Raw genomic sequence first — 16,505 nt, 5'->3', positions numbered from 1 at the left:
TTTTCATTACTGGAGACTCTATGTCTTCCTTAGAAGTGTGTAGTGAAGTGCGAACAGGGAGACGTCATCCACCAAAGTTTCCTTAACTTAGTTGTTGGCCTTAAACATTGATAGAAGGTAACTGAAGCGTTTTAAGATTAATTAGGCTGAAGTGCGAAAGCAAACGCTATTCATCATCCTGTCACTGTCAATGAACGTGTTCATGTGATTGATTCTCCCGGAATTATCCACCCGCCTGTGTCGGCCTACGCGCGCCTGCCCGCAGCTGCAACGACTTCCTTCCAACTTGCATGCCCGACTTTGCAGATTAGTTCTCCGGAATTCCTCAAATCGGCGCAAGGGTTATTAGAAGAGGTAATGTGAGCACCCCTTAATTCAACGGCAAGAAGGTGAAAATGGCGGCGTGCGACGAGAAATTTTACAACAGGGTGTGCGTGTGCCGGAGCTGACGTTTCGTCAAGCGAACTTGTCTTTCTCAAGGCTGCGACAGCAAATAGGGCGAGTCTGTTTGTTGAAACATCGGGTCCGCCCCACTCACGCCCTGCTTTCGAAATTCTCGCCACCCGATTCGCTCCGTGATCACTCAACAAAATACATACAGATTCCGCAGAAACAACGTCGAGAAACTCGTTCCAGTCCCGGGATCCAACGCGATAGACTCTCTGAACCTCATGAAGACTTGCAGCACGACCAGCGCGCGCTGTCCCTATGTGCTTGCTTTCGGAGTTGAACACGTATTTGCCTATACTGCGTTCCTCCACCTTACATACTGCTCCGTGGTGGATGGGATACGTGAAAAGTGTGATGAACGCCTACCTTGGTGGAACAGTGATTACAGTGCTCGGCTGCTAAGCCACAGGTTGCAGGTTCTGTGCCGGCCGCCGCGGTCACATTTCAATGGAGGCGAAATGGTAGAGACCCGTGCACGGATGGCTGGGTAGAGACCCAGCTATCCGTGCGTCCGTCCATGCATATGTCTGTGTGTCCTTTCGTCCATCCAGCGGACATTCCAAGGACTAAACGAGAGGCGGCACACGCACACTTTCTTATTGCTTCCGCTTCGTGTCTACTTCCCGCCTTTAACCACCTCGACTTCATAGTATGTACTATACTCCGTTTCATACATCAGGTGCAACGCTGTAAAGGCTAGGCAAGTAGTTCGTAAAGAAAACACGAGGTGTTGCTCCGCGCGGTTTCGTAGCCGAGTGGTCTGACGCGTCGCTCCGGAGAGTTCACCGTAGTTTTGAAGTGCATGGGTGAAGTGCATGGGTAGTTTTCGCGCAGGAGAGGTGGTCGAAGACGCAGAGCTGGACGCCATTTTTTCGAAGCTGCCACAACAAGTAAAAAAAAAACGGCGGCGCGGGTCGCGCGGAGAGTGAAAACCTGATACGAAAGCGACAAACATAAATTACCAACTCGCATATTTGGATTGTTTATCCGACAACACAGGCGTTTGTTTTTTAACCTGATGACAAATATGTATGCTTAGAAGTTTCCCGAGAAGCATTTATTGATTCTCGTACACCCCAAGCGACGCACTACTTTTTGGTCGCGGCAGTACACAGCGCAAACAAGAGCGCTAGCTTTGACAGCGTTGCACATGATGTATGAAACGGAGTATAATTCATAGTATATACTTATTCACTGTATTTATGGAACTGCGGCCCAACGGTTGCTGAACCTTTCTAAAACCAAGAAGGTTACCCCCAGCGAGTATAACGTAGCAACCCTTTCTTGTCAGGTTGTGCCCAATGTACATGCCAATGGCTGCTAAGGGGGAATGAGAGGCAAGACAGGAGAATTCGGCTTTTAGTTAACGCGCACGCTGCCAATTTTTTATTGTTCACCAACTCACAGGAAAAATCTCCCACCGGCACCACCTTGCAGGTCAAAGCGTAAGACATGTTACGTACTACGACGAGGGACGAACGGGTGCCGCTTTAAGGAGCTTCACTCGTAAAATGTTGGCCCCGTATCTGCATGTTACATCCCAAATGTCGCCGAAAGACAATTGTCTTGCGTCTGGAGAGTAAACAAAACGTTTATTTGATGTTCTGCGCGAGAAAATCGGTGAATGGTATTCTGGAGGCGCTGCGTTAGAGTTTCTCGAGCGTGCAGCGGAGGCAAACGAGCGCATCAAGTCACGTCACACGTGAGACAGGAGCGCTACCTGGCAGTTATCCTAGAAAATTGGGCGTGCACCATACGCGCCCGTCTTTGAGGTAAGAATGTGTAGAAAGCAAGGTGACGGGTAGGTGCCACCAACGTGTCGTCTTAGCAAAGCGTTGGAAACAGTTGCCGTTTCGTGCAAGCGTTGCATGGCCAGAGCAGCGTTACAAAGGCTACGATCCTTAAAATTACTTATATGTCTTTTTTAGTAAAAAACAAATAAACATACATAATGTTGACGTGTTATGGTGCCTTAGACATGCGCAATAATTGCTTTTTAATTAACAATCACACAAGTATGAACGCTGAACTTTGAGCAATATTAGTGGGCGCTGCGGATGAGGTCGCCCGTTTGGAGGATCGTTGGGCACTTTGGCGCCGTTTAGGGTACCTTTAATGGTGGACAATGAGAGCGCTCAGATGTAATGTGCCGCATGTTGGCTCTCAAAAACACCTGAGCACTCTTAGAAAACTCATCGTATCGAGGCAGGCAATTCATAGTGTATATATCTGCTAGGTACCTCTAGAAGATCTTTTGGTTCAACAAATGACACGGGACCAGCTGCTGAACAGCCACCAGCGTATTACACACATGTGGTAGAATCTTTGCAACAATGGCGAAAAGATTTCCCAGTTGAAGAACTAATGGAAAATATCTCCCACCGAAATGAGTGAACAAATAGCTTTTAAAAGTCTAACTGAGTAACAGTGCCGGAAATTCCACGTAAGAAGACGTTGGACTCTTACAAACACATCCCGCCCTTCCGACGTCCGTGATCTAAACTGGCTTAGGGAATGGGAAGCTTTACCAACGGCCGACCGCCTTGAGGCGTGGCACCCTCCGCCACATGTCCGCAATGCCGCCGCGTCGAAACGCTGATCCATGTCTTTCATGATTGCATAGTAGCACGCACCTTTTGGTGCATGGTTACCAATATGTTCCAAATAAGTATGCAGTGGAAGTCCCGCCACAGAGATAACTTTGTCGAACTCCTAAGGGCTATCAGAGCCTTCGTTTTATGGAAGCGGAGGGGACTGGTCCACCTTAGGGGACGCCCAGAGAGCCATGTTTCCTCAGCTACGTCGGTTTAGAAACGTAATGCTTATGCAACTCAATGAAGAACAAGTCATGCTGGGAGAGGAGGCCTTCCTTCGACTCTGGTCTACGTGATTCATTATTGTAAAAAATAACAGTGTCCATGCCATTCCTCCCCTACTGAGGAGGTGGGCTAGAGCTTGTACCACTGTGAAATTGCAGTGCGTATTTTCCTTTTCTTCTTTAGAAACAGGTCTTTTTTTGTGCAATATTGTTCTTTAGCACGAGAGCAAATTGTCCTCACAGGTGAATGCAAAAACGTCACCTTGCGCCGTGAATGACCCCCCCCCCCCTTCCTTGTTTGTGCATATAGCCTACTGTTTATATAAGTTTACTCATCTCGATGTTCATGAATGTTCTGTCCTTCTACATTTTTTTGCAGTGTACATCAGTGCATACACAAATGAGTGTTTTTCGCTGTATATAACAGCTTGCACTGTACATACACATGATCATCATTGTCCATCTTTCTGTGTGCACATAAGCTATGTAAAACATATTTGGAAATAAAATTCTCTTAGACAGAGAGCGCCATCAGCAGTGAATTGCTGCCGGTTCATCTACGGGACGGCTTTCAGCTCTCCCATTGTAGATTACCAAGTACTCTAAATCGTTAATTACTTTTTCTAAGCACAACCACAAATATACAAATATACAGACAGGCAGACAGACCAAAATTTTTGCGTCGAAGGTCATCAAGAAATACTATCGTCTTTAAAAAACACGCGGTATAAAGCTAAGGTTCAGAGATTGATAATGATTTTTTTCTGTATAGCTTCAGTTACCTGTCAGGTACGACTTCACCAGACCGACACCCTTTTAAAGACGATAGTCTTTCTTAGGGACCTTCGACGCAAAAGTTTTGGTCTGTCTGTTTAGAAAACGTTGTTAACGATTTAGAGTACTTGATACTACACCATGGGAGAGCTGAGAGCCGTCCCGAGATAGCTTGTCTGTGTTTAGAAAACAATTTTAACGATTTCGAGTACTTCGTACTCAACTAAGGGAGAGCACCGAGCCGTCCCGCTATATGGACGTGAGTTCCCCTATTTGTTCGTTTGAGATGGGTACTGTCAATAGCACCAGCCGATACATTAAACGGCCAACTCCATCCGCAGCGCCCACCAATGTTGTTCAAGCTTCAGCGTTCATACTTGTGCAATTGTCAATGAAAAAGCAATAATTTCGCATATCTGAGGAACCATAACAACGCGTCGATATTCTGTAAGTGTGGCTTTTACCAGAAAAGGCATACATAAGTAATTCTAAGGACCGTAGCGCTTATCACGCGGCGCTTACCATGCAACGCTTGCACGAAAAGGCGAGTGTTGCCAACGCTTTGCTAAGACGGCGCGGTGGTGGTACCTACCCGTCCCCATGCGTTCTACACCTTATCACCCCTGAGACGGGCGCGCACTCCCATCTCAGGGCCGCGTGCTTGGTTCCCCCCCCCCCTCCCCCCCCCAAAAAAAAACTGCCAGATGACGCTTATGTCTCGCGTGGGACGTTATTTGATTCACTCGTTCGCCTCCGCTGCACGCTCGAGGCACTCTAACGCAGCGCCTCCAGAATACCATCCACCGGTTTTCTTGCGCAGAACACCAAATAAATTATTTGTTCACTCTCTCCACGCGCAAGACTATCGTCTTTCGACGACATTTGCAGATTAACGTGCAAATACGGGGCCAATTTGTTTCTCTCTCTCTCTCTTTCTCTCTCTGTGTGTGTGTGTGTGTGTGTGTGTGTGTGTGTGTGCGTGTGCGCGCGCGCGCGAGATAGTCGTTTGCAACATTGTCCGTATGTCTTCTATTGAACGGAAAGGCTGACCAGCGCTAAAAACTCCAGTCGATTTGGATTTGGAGATTTGGATATGAGTCTAGAACGATAAGATTGCTACCGTGATCGTATGCCCATCGCTCGCCTTATATCCGTAAAAACAACGTCGCATGCTCTATTCCGCACTTATACGTCAACGAAATAACGAGAGGACATTTTTTTGACAACGCAAGGGAACAGGTCAACTGTATTGATTTAGCACACTATTTATTTGCTGTTGTAAGCACACTGCAATAGGTGGTGTACCAAAACACGTTCGTCCTTCATCTTCCGCCTCATATTACGTAGTAATACGTGGCCTCCGAGACTGGATTTTATTCCTTTCAGTTCCACACTGTGTTGCAGTGAACACCACCTTTTGTGTAAAAGAAAAAGAAGAAAACAAGTTTATTCTCACTCAAACTAAATAGAAGAAGGAATATCAAGTCCGGTTAGATAATGTAGTCGTAAGTGAAGCGACGTAGAAACCATCCTGAGAGACAGACGAGGACGGGCGCGAACTACCGACTGGCTTTATTCAAGGAAGATCCGCACCTTTATGTATTAACATCACATGCAGGGGCGCCGCCGAGGAGTCACCTTGTAGACCACTTCTTGACTTTCCTGCATTGTGAACCCCAATTTTGCTGTGCGAAAATTCTAGGCGAAAGTAGAGATAAAATGGCTCGCGAAACGCCAAGAACTTTTTTTTTTTCATTAAAAAAGCGGGTGCATGAGTGTGTTAGTGAAACGTCCATTGCGCTGTGCAACGCCGCATTCCAAGTTGTTTCTCGTCAGTTAAAATTTTCTTAGTAGTTGTGGCGGTGCTCCAGAGGAGAACGCTGACATATAGAGGTGTGGATCTTCCTTGCAGAAAGCTGGTTTGTAGTTTGCGATCTTCACCGTCTGTCCCGTGGCTTTAGTACCTAGTGTGTTTACTCTCAACCTCTTTACAACCGGGGACGGCTTTAAGCTCTCCCATAGTAGAGTACCGAGTACTCTGAATCGTTAACTACTTTTTCTAAACACACAGTACTCTCATTCGTTAACCACTTATTGAAATTTCATTGAAGGTAATGCTCAGAGCAAACACTTAGTAACTATATGATTGTCATAATAGTTGACAAGTACAATAGGAGAGTCAGTTGGTCGACATGTAGTTTCGATTGAAGCCTAATGCTTCTTTACGAACTAATAATATTATTGCTAGAACAGCGATCACGGGGACGTTCGAACTATAGGACGTTTTCGTAACGACTCTTCTCGTACGCACTCTTAAGGAAGAATAAAAAAGCCGCTGCCCACGTAGTAAAAAGACAGGCGCTGCTATGAAAGCGTGATTGACGGCACCGCTGTCATCATAACCGACTTTTTGTTGCACGTTTCTTCAGCGGAGAGCCTTTCCTTAAAATGCGTGCTCGGTAGGCGAGGCGTTCTTCGAAGACGGCCACGAGTCACATTTGACGCGTCGAGCGCGGGGGTGTGTTTCAAGCGGAAGCACATGCTCCAAAGCCATTCAAGTTAAAGCAGCAGCGTTTACGCGCGTCTTGTCCTTCTGATGGTGTCGCCAGGTTTGCCGCTCGCCCAGTAAGATAACGGATTCAAAATACACGGAATCGCCCCGCACTTATTGTCCGACATTGCAACCGCTTATCGTAACGTCGGGTACAACCGGCAAAAAAGAGGCTTGGCGTCCTGCGCAGCTTCCGCTGTTCTGCTATTCGTTGTTCGTTTGTTGCCTGTCTGCGAGCGCAGTTCGATTTTATTTGCTCTTGTTCTTTTCACTTCCCTGCGTTTTTTGTATGCCTTTTTTCTTTCGTCTCGCGAAAAACGAGAAGCGTGGTGAGCGCGCCAAAATAACGATCGGCTGCCACGTGAACACCGCCCGGAGCACACGAGGCGATCACATGTGCGGCGCGTGACGTTGGCTCCAGCTCGACCAATGAGCGTCGTGCGCGCGGGCGGCGTGGAGACGAGCCCCTCTACCGCCCTCCTCTAAGCGCAGCAGACGACGCGCCGGCGGCTCTTGCGCGCGTCGGGGACATAAAAAAACTAGTTACCCTCGGTCACAGCATGGTTGCCGCCTCGCGTCTTTCAAGCGCGGCACCCGGTTCACATCATTTTGAACCGAACAAGGGTCACCATCAACGAACTTAGAACTCAACGTGAGAAAACTGCTGTTACGCGCCTCTCTTTAAAAAAAAAAAAGGCTATGAAATCGCAGCAGGGAAGCGAGCGAAGGAGCGCCCATCCGATCATTCGAATTCACAGACAGAAAATGAATGACCACGAGGTCAACTGCGCAGTTTGAGCGCTCATCGTGCCTCGTAAACGTATGAACAGAACGCCAGTGTGGCGAGAGAAACAGGCGTAGGCTTTTGCGAGGGCAATGCCTGCGTCGGGCAATGTAGGCTGTTGCGCAGCTCGCGAAAAAAACGGCAGTGCGCACCAACCCGGCGCACGCAGTGCCCGGATGTAGGCTGCAGAGTAGCAGACGATGCCGGTACATGCGCTTGTACACCGGGTGCAGCGCTGCGCACGCGCAGAGGGGCGGCTGACGTCACGGGACCTATAAATAGAGAGGGCCGCGCCTCCAGCGGATAACGTGTGCACTCTCCAAGATGCCGGCGTCGAAGAACGCAGCCAAGTACACGTTCCTGCGGAGCGCGATGGTCGTTGCCCGGCCGGACAATGTGGAGGTAAGTGCACGGCGGTATTTCCTATTCTTCGGGTGTTTGGTAGTGGCGTTGTGGGGGCTTGCAGGCGTTTCCAGGAGAGCAGTTCGGCGAGCGAAAGAGAGCGTGTGTGCGAGAGTGGAGACCGTGTATATACGTGCGCCGTGCAGGCATTGATGCGTCTGCTCCGATGGCGCAGGTCAAGATCAAAATGGGCGCCGACACACCGCAAAAGGCGGACATTAACGCCAACGCGACGCCCCAGGATGGTTCTGATCCCTGGGCACTACCTGTCCTCGAGGACCAGGGGGTCAAGTGGTCAGGTAAACCCCACGCCGTGTGTGGCTCTTGGTACCTACCACTTCAGCGAAAAAAAAAAAAAAAGTGCGCCACTTGTGTCCCCCCTGTTTTGTGTAAAGGCTGTCTAGCCGATCGAGCATCTTTCCGCCTTCCACGAGTCAACGCCGTCCTCGTACACGTTGTCCAAGTGTCCTCAACGTGGAAACTTCGACCGACATGGCGCCGCCCGATGGATTCCCATTCATTCGACGCCGGCGGCGACAGCAGCGGTGGTGCCGGCTTCTGCGCAGCGGTCTTCTTTGCACGGCGCCTGCGTTGTGTGGTGCAGACGACACTCTCGCCCCTTCAGACAGGCCGTCTTTTTTCCGTTCGTCTCTTCTTGTTTTTCTTTCTCACACTTAGGGTCCGTTATTTCTTTTTTCACTCTTTCTCCTCTGACGCCTTGTTTGGCGACCGGGGAGCGGGTTTTTTCAGCACCCACGTGAAGAATGCTGCCGAAAAAGCAGCGGGAAGAGGAACAAAAAAAAAAAAAAAACATGGCGCCAGACACGTGATGAATCCTTACAGCAGCCAGCCGGCCCAACAATCGGAAGCTGGGGTCATTCTGCGGGCACGATCGTTTTTTTTTATTGTTTCCAGTTCGCCGGTTTTTTTCGCTTCATCGGCGATATTTTATGACCGCTTTCCTATTTCTGTTCTTGTGCCTCGTACGTTTTCGCCCCAGTATGTCCGCTTGTTAGCGAGAGGCATCTTTCGCTCATGTTGTTCTTTCTACAGCCGTTCATTCAATTTTATTAGTTATTCTGCGAGTACTAATAAACGTTCGAGTTTTTCACCCTTGAAATTTAGGCTTATTTCAAAACACTGTTAACTGGTGCACCATCCGCTTCTGACGTTTCTATCGACTTTGAATTATCTTTGTTTCAGCTCTTTCATTGATAATGCATTCCTGGTTACTATATACGACTGCTTTGCGCCTGGTACTATCATGCTTCTTCAAGGAATACAATGGCACAACGTATTTATGCTTTACTGATAGCTACGATCGTGCCTACGCGCCGAGCCGTTCTATTTATGCCATTTACCCCCTTTCCCCCATATGCTCGTAAAAGCTAGAACCCAGCGCCAATAACGCCGATATCTTCGTTGATTCGACATGCGGTCCACCCTGTTTCTATAGCTTGCGCAATGTTTGTGCAATCTAAGCGATGTGCCGGCTTTTGTTCATAGCCTGGTACTTGTCTGCTTATGTTGGCGCTCATTGTTTAAACTCGAGGTGCGTTGCTTGCGGTGCTATTTCCAAATACCGGGGCCGTATATACGTCATCACTCGCTGTGCCTGTCCATAAAATGAACGCTTTAGTTGATTGTTTTTTTTTTATTTTTCAGTATCCATTTATCGATTCCAACTCTGACACTGTTCCACTCTATTCAATAGGCTTGCGCGGTGTACAGTTTTAGCAAATTGCGTCTCGGCCAATTCGAACCTTCCGCAGGTTTGACGACGAACGTTACTTGAATGACGATCGTTTAACTTTAGTCATTGCCTTGGAAGAATATCGTCAAGTCCAATGTTCTTCCGAACAATGTCCTTTGCTGGACGATTGCTTTGTTCGCTGTTACAACTTTTGGCGAGTACCGGCATTTTTTTTTTATTTTGTTTGAGTGTTATTCTGAAATTCGTTTCCTGAATTATTTTCACATTGAAATCAACCGTCTTGTCTGTAATGCCTGGCAAAACACGAAAACTGCTTTAAAATAGTGACAGGACGCTATCTTTCTGTGTGTGTGTGTGTGTGACGTTGCCATGTTTTTTAAGGCACTGTCGTGCAAAATTCATTTCTTTCTTTCCATGAAGCAGGCAGCTTTCCCACACTAATACGTCGTCAACTCATGATGCGCACGCTATGTCTGTTCGGCTGCAACGCCGTCGCATGCATTCCTAGAAAACGCGCGAATCAAGTGTTTGTTTGCCCTCTAAAAATAGCATCGTGGTGCGTATACGCTATTGCTGCATGTCGACATATTTGGCTCGTCTGATGACGTCGACTGGATGCATGTGGCCCCAAGCACGGCTTTTTGAAGCCGTCTAAAGACAATATCCCAGAAATCGCGGCTGAAGTTGCCAGCCTTTCCATAATCTTTGAATAATATACCTTTAAATGAAAATAAAAAAAAAATTACTGGTGCAAGCTTGCGATCAAGATAAAAATTGGTAAACAGGAATTGTGTTGGGGCCGACGTTTGAACAAGTGGAGTTGTCTTGTTCGAAGCTAAAAGTTCCAGCCTCGTGGAAAACTCCACTTGTCGGACCGAGCACACACCCCATTTTACGAGCTTCATCGGTTTAAGCGTGCAGTTGGAGTTCTCTAAAACTTTGCCGATTAGTGTCTGAACTTCTTAAGCTTTTACTGCAAAAACCATTCTGCCTTATATCGAAACTTTAGACATGCATTAAGGAAAACGCTTCATCTTAAATTTACAAACATTTCAGCTACTTGCGTGCATCATGACTTTAGTTCATTTCTTAAGCGTGAATTTAGCATATTCTCGGGTGGCATGGTCACGGTGAGCTTGGCTTTCTGCATACGCTGTCTTTCACACGGGCTGACAAAACATCGTCGCTTCGTGTCTCGGGTGCTGCGAGAATGTCCGTTATATATTTTGTGCCCATGCATCACACGGGCGTATATTAAATATTGTGGTATGCGTGTGACGTCTCAATTTGCTGGCTATGAGAGAAATGTGTTCGATACGGCGACAACATGTAGTGCTTCATTTGCAGTTTTTTTTTGTATTCTTATCCGAATTCGTTACTTATAATTTTTATTTCCGTGTTTAAACTTTAATGCTGAGAGACCAGGTGCGTTTTAAGTTTGCATGTGTAAAAACGTCAGCTAGGATGACGAACGAACGTAAATTTGTGCGCGTGACGTGCCAATCCGAGCGCGACAAATTAAGTTAACCTTTTGCCATTTCTTTGATTTGTCTCGCAATCAGCTCGTTGATGTATGAATGCAGCTTTTCTTGATTTATTTACTCAGATGGATCAAGCAGCTGCAAGTGCTTGTAGCGTTAAGAAAAGAAATTTGTGTTAGACGTCATTCTTCTCTGAAATTGTATTATTCTCAGGAGTTAAAATATCAAAATGGTCTTTCGGTTATTGTAAAATTACCTCTCGCCTTTATATTTTTTACACAAATGTTTTCCGTATGTGACGGCGTATTGCAGCCAAAGCCAGGCTGAATAAAGCTTAGAAGTTGGTGTTCCAGTCGTCTCATGTTTTAAAATTAAGGCGTGGGATTTTCAGTGCTTCTGTACGTACAATGCACAATGTTCGGCTTGCATTGTGTTTGCCAAGGAAAGGTTTCAATTAGTGACGCAACGAGTCGCTGCTTTGCGCATTTCACTCTAGTTCTCTCTCTCGCAAGAAAACCGGCTGCCACAGAATTCGCTGAATTCGACTTCGTCGGACATTTTGCGCATGCATGCTCAATAATTTTATATGCGAAGCGTTTCCGAGTGAACTTCTATCTATCCGCTTACGTTACGTTTAAGTGTGGCCACCCCCTGAACTTGGCATGAACCAAAATTTAGCATGGGACAGTAAGATGGTTTGACGAATATGACGCGCTGGTCAAGACATGAATAAATGAATATCACAATCCTGTCGCGCACGTCGTCGCACACTTCCCGCCAGACAGTGGCCCATACGCATGGGCGGGTATGTGCCACTGGTATGCGGGTTTATGCCACAGGTGATCGACACTTACTACCCAGGAACGACGAAAATACACACGGGCAATTTTAACGCACGAGTGTTAAACGATATTGGTAGTGTCGACCCGACGAATGCAAACAATAAATGTCAAAATCCCAGCTGAAATCAAACCCAAGCATTCTGTGTGGCAATGAAGCATTTACCACAGAGCTACAGCAGGTCCCGGAACTACTTTTCAAATAGACGTTAATCTTCGTGAAACGTCAATAGCGGTTGCATTGCTTCCCACCCAATTTTATAAACATTACATATGTACTCTTTTGATACAGCCGTCTCGTCGGGCTAATGTGAATTAGGGTTAGTTGACGTGCGCTGAAGTTGACTCGTGTAACAGTGTCCAGGGCCAGCATCTTCGCAAGTATCAGCGCTTCATATCAGCTTCGCATGTTCCAGTTGGCATCATCGCGCAAGTGCAAACAACTGGTTATGTAAACATCTGCAACTCTTCAACATTTGTGCATACATTTAGCGTCATTTCATGACGTGTCACTCAAAAAAAAAAAATGGCAACACGGTTACCTTCTCTCCGCATGCCTCGCATAGCGTCGATTCCCGAAACATGGGATCTGCCGAATTTTTTTCTTACAGAATTTCTTAAGCAAGCGGCGCTGTTCCTCGCGGCGTGCTAAACAAGAAGCAGTGGTTCGCTATTGACAATGCACGATGCATCTAGAATAGTTGCATCCTTTGGGGCTCTTCTTTCGTTCTTTTTTTTTGCCGTAACAATATTCTTCGGTCCTAATTAGGTTTGCTTAGAGAGTTCGCTTGCAACTCCCGACCGCGGCCCCCGCAGGTCGCGGGTTCGAGTCCCGGCTGCGGCGGCTGCATTTCCGATAGAGGCGGAAACGTTGTAGGCCCGTGTGCTCAGGTTTGGGTGCACGTTGCAGAACCCCAGGTGGTCCAAATTTCCGGAGCCCTCCACTACGGCGTCTCTAATAATCATATGGTCGTTTTGCGACGTTAAACCCCACATCAGTCAATCAACCAATCACGACCGCGGCTGTCACATTTCAGTGGCGGTGTAATGGTAGGAGCCCGTGTACATGTCGGTGCATGTTAAAAAACACCAGACGGTCGAAATTATCGAAGCCATCCACTACGGCATTTTTCATGATCATATTGTGGTTTCGGGACGTAAAACCCCAGATAGTATTATTATTAAAATGGGCTTTAAATGTTTTTATGGGGATTACCGATGGCGAGCACTTGGTTATATATCTTTATAAGTGGAAGTACTGAGTATTCGATGTAACAGCTAGAAATCTCTCGCAAGATGACACTTTGGCTTGTGTCCACAAGCGAACATTACGTTTATCGCTGCGTTTACTTACGTTTCTGTTCCTTAATGAGAACAGATAATGATGCCATGAAAGGTATATGGAATGTCACGAGAAGTAACATAAATGTGAAGGAAGAAAAGTGGGCGAAACGACAACTTGCCGCCGGCAGGATGCGAATCCGCGACCGAGCATATCCACGTTATCTTAGTTTGCCTATCGTTGAATGTTAATATCGCGATTAACAAAGAAAAAGTGAGCTCTTTGAATTCCCCTTCCTTCGGTAAATCTGAGAGCCAATCATTATACGTACGTATATGCTAAATTGCAAATGAATGCAACAAAGTGTCTGCCAATACTTTACAAGCTGTTGCTGCAAAAATAAATGCAAATATTTTCTTTATATAAGAATATTTCCAGGAAACAACTTCCCATTTGTTCATTATAAGGATTTAAGGAATTTAATTTGTTCAAGTGCTCTTCATTGTTTACCCCAAGTCTCGGCTCAAAGGACGATGTCGCGCGGCTATCTATGCTCGAGGTCGTGGGTTCGACTGTGTGCTAAGGCGAGCGCGTTTCGACATAAAGTGAAGACCAAATATAGGCACCTGTTGAAACCGCACGAAGTAAAAAAAATTAATCTCAAGTATCCCAATGTGGTGTGGCTGATGAAGATATCGTAGTTTTGCAATTAAATGCCCCGAATATAATTATTTTATTCACACGTCAATGGTTGATCGAACCGCCAGCGTTTGGTCTAGAATGCGTTCAAATGTGGTTAATTTTGCTTTTCATAGAACTCGCAGCTGCTTCATTAGAAATGATCAATTGTATTTTCTCCTTGAAGTAAAATTTTACCATCCTAAATTATGCAGTTATACGATCTTAAGATTAAAATTACAAACAGAAAAAGTACCATTCGTCGTTTCTGACAAGTTCGCGCTCATGGCGTCAGTTTTCTTTCGTGCCCATGTATGTCGAGCAGCCAGTGGCGTAGCCAGGCGGATGGCACTCGAGCTCGTGTCGCCCCCCCCCCCCCCCGAAATATTTTTCGGCGTGCAGACGTGGCTCAAAATTACAGCTTGCCTCCACTTTAGACCAAGGAGGTGCCATCTCGGCCCCTGGATAAAGTTTCTTCATACGACGCTGTGCGCAGCCATTCATGCATCGGTACCAACTCTCCCAATCGTCAGTATTGTTGGTAAAACGCACTCGATGAGAAAAAAATTGGCTCGTATCTGCATTTAATCAGCAAATGTCGTCGAAAGACGATAGTCTTGCGTCAGGAGAGAGGGAACAAAACATTTATTTGATGTTCTGCTCAAGAAAATCGGTGAATGGTATTCTGTAGGCGCTGCGTTAGAGTGCCTCGAGCGTGCAGCGGAGGCGAACGAGCGCATCAAGTCACGTCACACGTGAGGCATGAGCGGTATCTGGCAGTTTTTTTTTTTTTCAAAAACAAAGCACGTGGCTCTGAGACGGGTGTGCGCCCCCGCCTCAGAGGTGATAAGGTGTAGAACGCAAGGCGACGGGTAGGTGCCACCACCATGTCGTCTTAGCTAAGCGTTGGAAACACTTGCCTTTTGTGTAAGCGTTGGTTGGTCAGCGCAGCGTGATAAGCGCTACGGTCCTTAAAATTACTTATGTATGCCTTTTCTTGGAAAAGGCGCACATTCAGAATATATACGTGTTGTGATGGTGCCCCAGACACTCGCAATAATTTATTTTTAATCGACAATCGCACAGCTATGAACGCTGAAACTTGAGCAACATAGGTGGGCGCTGCGGATGGGGTCGGCCGTTTCAAGTACCCGATGCTGTTAAGGGTGGACAAACAGATAAATGTACATACAGACAGACCAAAATTTTTGCGTCGAACGTCCTCAAGAAAGACTGTCGTCTCTAAAATGTGGGAACGGATACTAAAGTGATCGACGTAGTTTTGCGAGCAGTACTTTGCCAAACTTCCTCAAGCTTTTCGCCGAAGTCTGTGAGCATTATGCGCTCCGTTGGCCTTATTTTATACGCTGTATCGAAGTGCCCCCTGAACCATATTAGCGCAATTAAAAAGTTTCATGTCGCGATACGGCGCAGTTGGTTATGAGTCACGTCGATGGGCGGCTCCACGTTAACCTCGTCATCCTGGAGTTCTGTATCTATTTAAGTGAGTGCTCATCCTGCACTTGCAAAATGTGACATAGCAGCCGCATCTTAATGTGGCCGGTATGTCGGAATAGTCAACCCACGAGCACTCGTTCAATCGCATAACGCCATCGCCGTTGACACCCGCAGATTAAGGCAGATTAGTTGGTTAATACCACTAAAGTTCGTGGCTTTTTTTTTCTTTCCTCTTGGTACGATAGGAACGTCGCGAAACGCACAGGACAGACGGTTCTCGCTTTGTCCCAGCACTGCCGCGCTGAACACCCAGTGTGCCGTCCTGTTAGGCACCGATATTCTGCCATAAAGCCAGTGAACCATGGCCCCAGAGTTCGCGGGTTCTCCCCAGTCAAGTGCGTACAGTTCGACCGAAGAGAACCGTTTATGTAGTCTACATAATTTCCTGTCCCTTCGCAAGCTGGAAAGGCGCGCGTCCGCGACCCTGTCTCTATTCGTCGCCATCACAGTATATATATATATATATATATATATATATACAGCGGCGCGACGCCTGTACGCCGTAGCGCTGGGGCACGGAGCGTTTCCGCTTGCTTTTCCTCTGCCACGCCGTTCGTTCGCAGGTGCACGAGGTGAACACGTGGCCCACCTGGCCGGCTGTCATCTGTCCCGTCGACGCGCGTTCCGCACTGCCTACTATAGTACATATCTGCGTGGCCGTGCTCGGGCGGGTATGAGTGGCGCATTGCTACGAGACAGAACTGCTCGTGCGACGTTAAAGAACCCCAGGTGGTCTAAATTTCCGGAGCCCTCCACTACGGCGTCTCTCATAATCATATAGTGGTTTTGGGACGTTAAACCCCACATATCAATCAATCAATCAGAACTGCTCGTGCGATCGTAAACATCCCCCGAAACTTCTTCGTGCCGCCGCTCTGATTGTGACATTTCGAAGTGCATCGTTTGACAAAACGTGCACACACGACCAGCCACTGTGATCGACTGGTTATATGCTGCTCAAATGCGGAACCATAGGTCGTGGTATCGGATCCCCATTGTGGCTGTTGCATTTTAGAGGGAGCTGAGAATGTTTCACTTCCGTGTACTGATCACCAGATGCATGTTAATGAACCCCAGGTGGTAAAGATTTTCGGACACCTCCCCTACCGTGGCCCTCGGAATCACATAGTAGTTTTGAGACGTTAGACCCCTAAAATTATCCTTTTGTAGGCTGATGAAATTTCATACGTTTTGAACAGTACCGTTGCAATTTA

The 16,505-nt window shown here is 47.0% G+C and overlaps 1 protein-coding gene across 3 annotated transcripts in view; it reads left to right on the top strand.

The window, feature by feature from the left end:
- Positions 1 to 16,505, top strand: part of LOC119172439 (sodium-dependent phosphate transport protein 2B) — a 150,120-nt gene that overhangs the window by 115,206 nt on the left and 18,409 nt on the right. For 2 of the 3 annotated variants that reach the window (XM_037423547.2, XM_075893803.1), the window contains exon 3: positions 7,955 to 8,078. In XM_037423547.2, coding sequence (XP_037279444.2) covers positions 7,955 to 8,078 — 124 coding nt within the window. Of the gene's footprint in view, positions 1 to 7,473; positions 7,780 to 7,954; positions 8,079 to 16,505 lie in introns of those variants that run through there. The other variant, XM_037423549.2, reaches the window with a different exon arrangement.

The sequence above is a fragment of the Rhipicephalus microplus genome, chromosome 4 (genome assembly GCF_043290135.1).
Source record: "Rhipicephalus microplus isolate Deutch F79 chromosome 4, USDA_Rmic, whole genome shotgun sequence".
Classification (NCBI taxonomy): Eukaryota; Metazoa; Arthropoda; class Arachnida; order Ixodida; family Ixodidae; genus Rhipicephalus; species Rhipicephalus microplus.
This window is presented reverse-complemented; position numbering and strand designations above follow the sequence as displayed.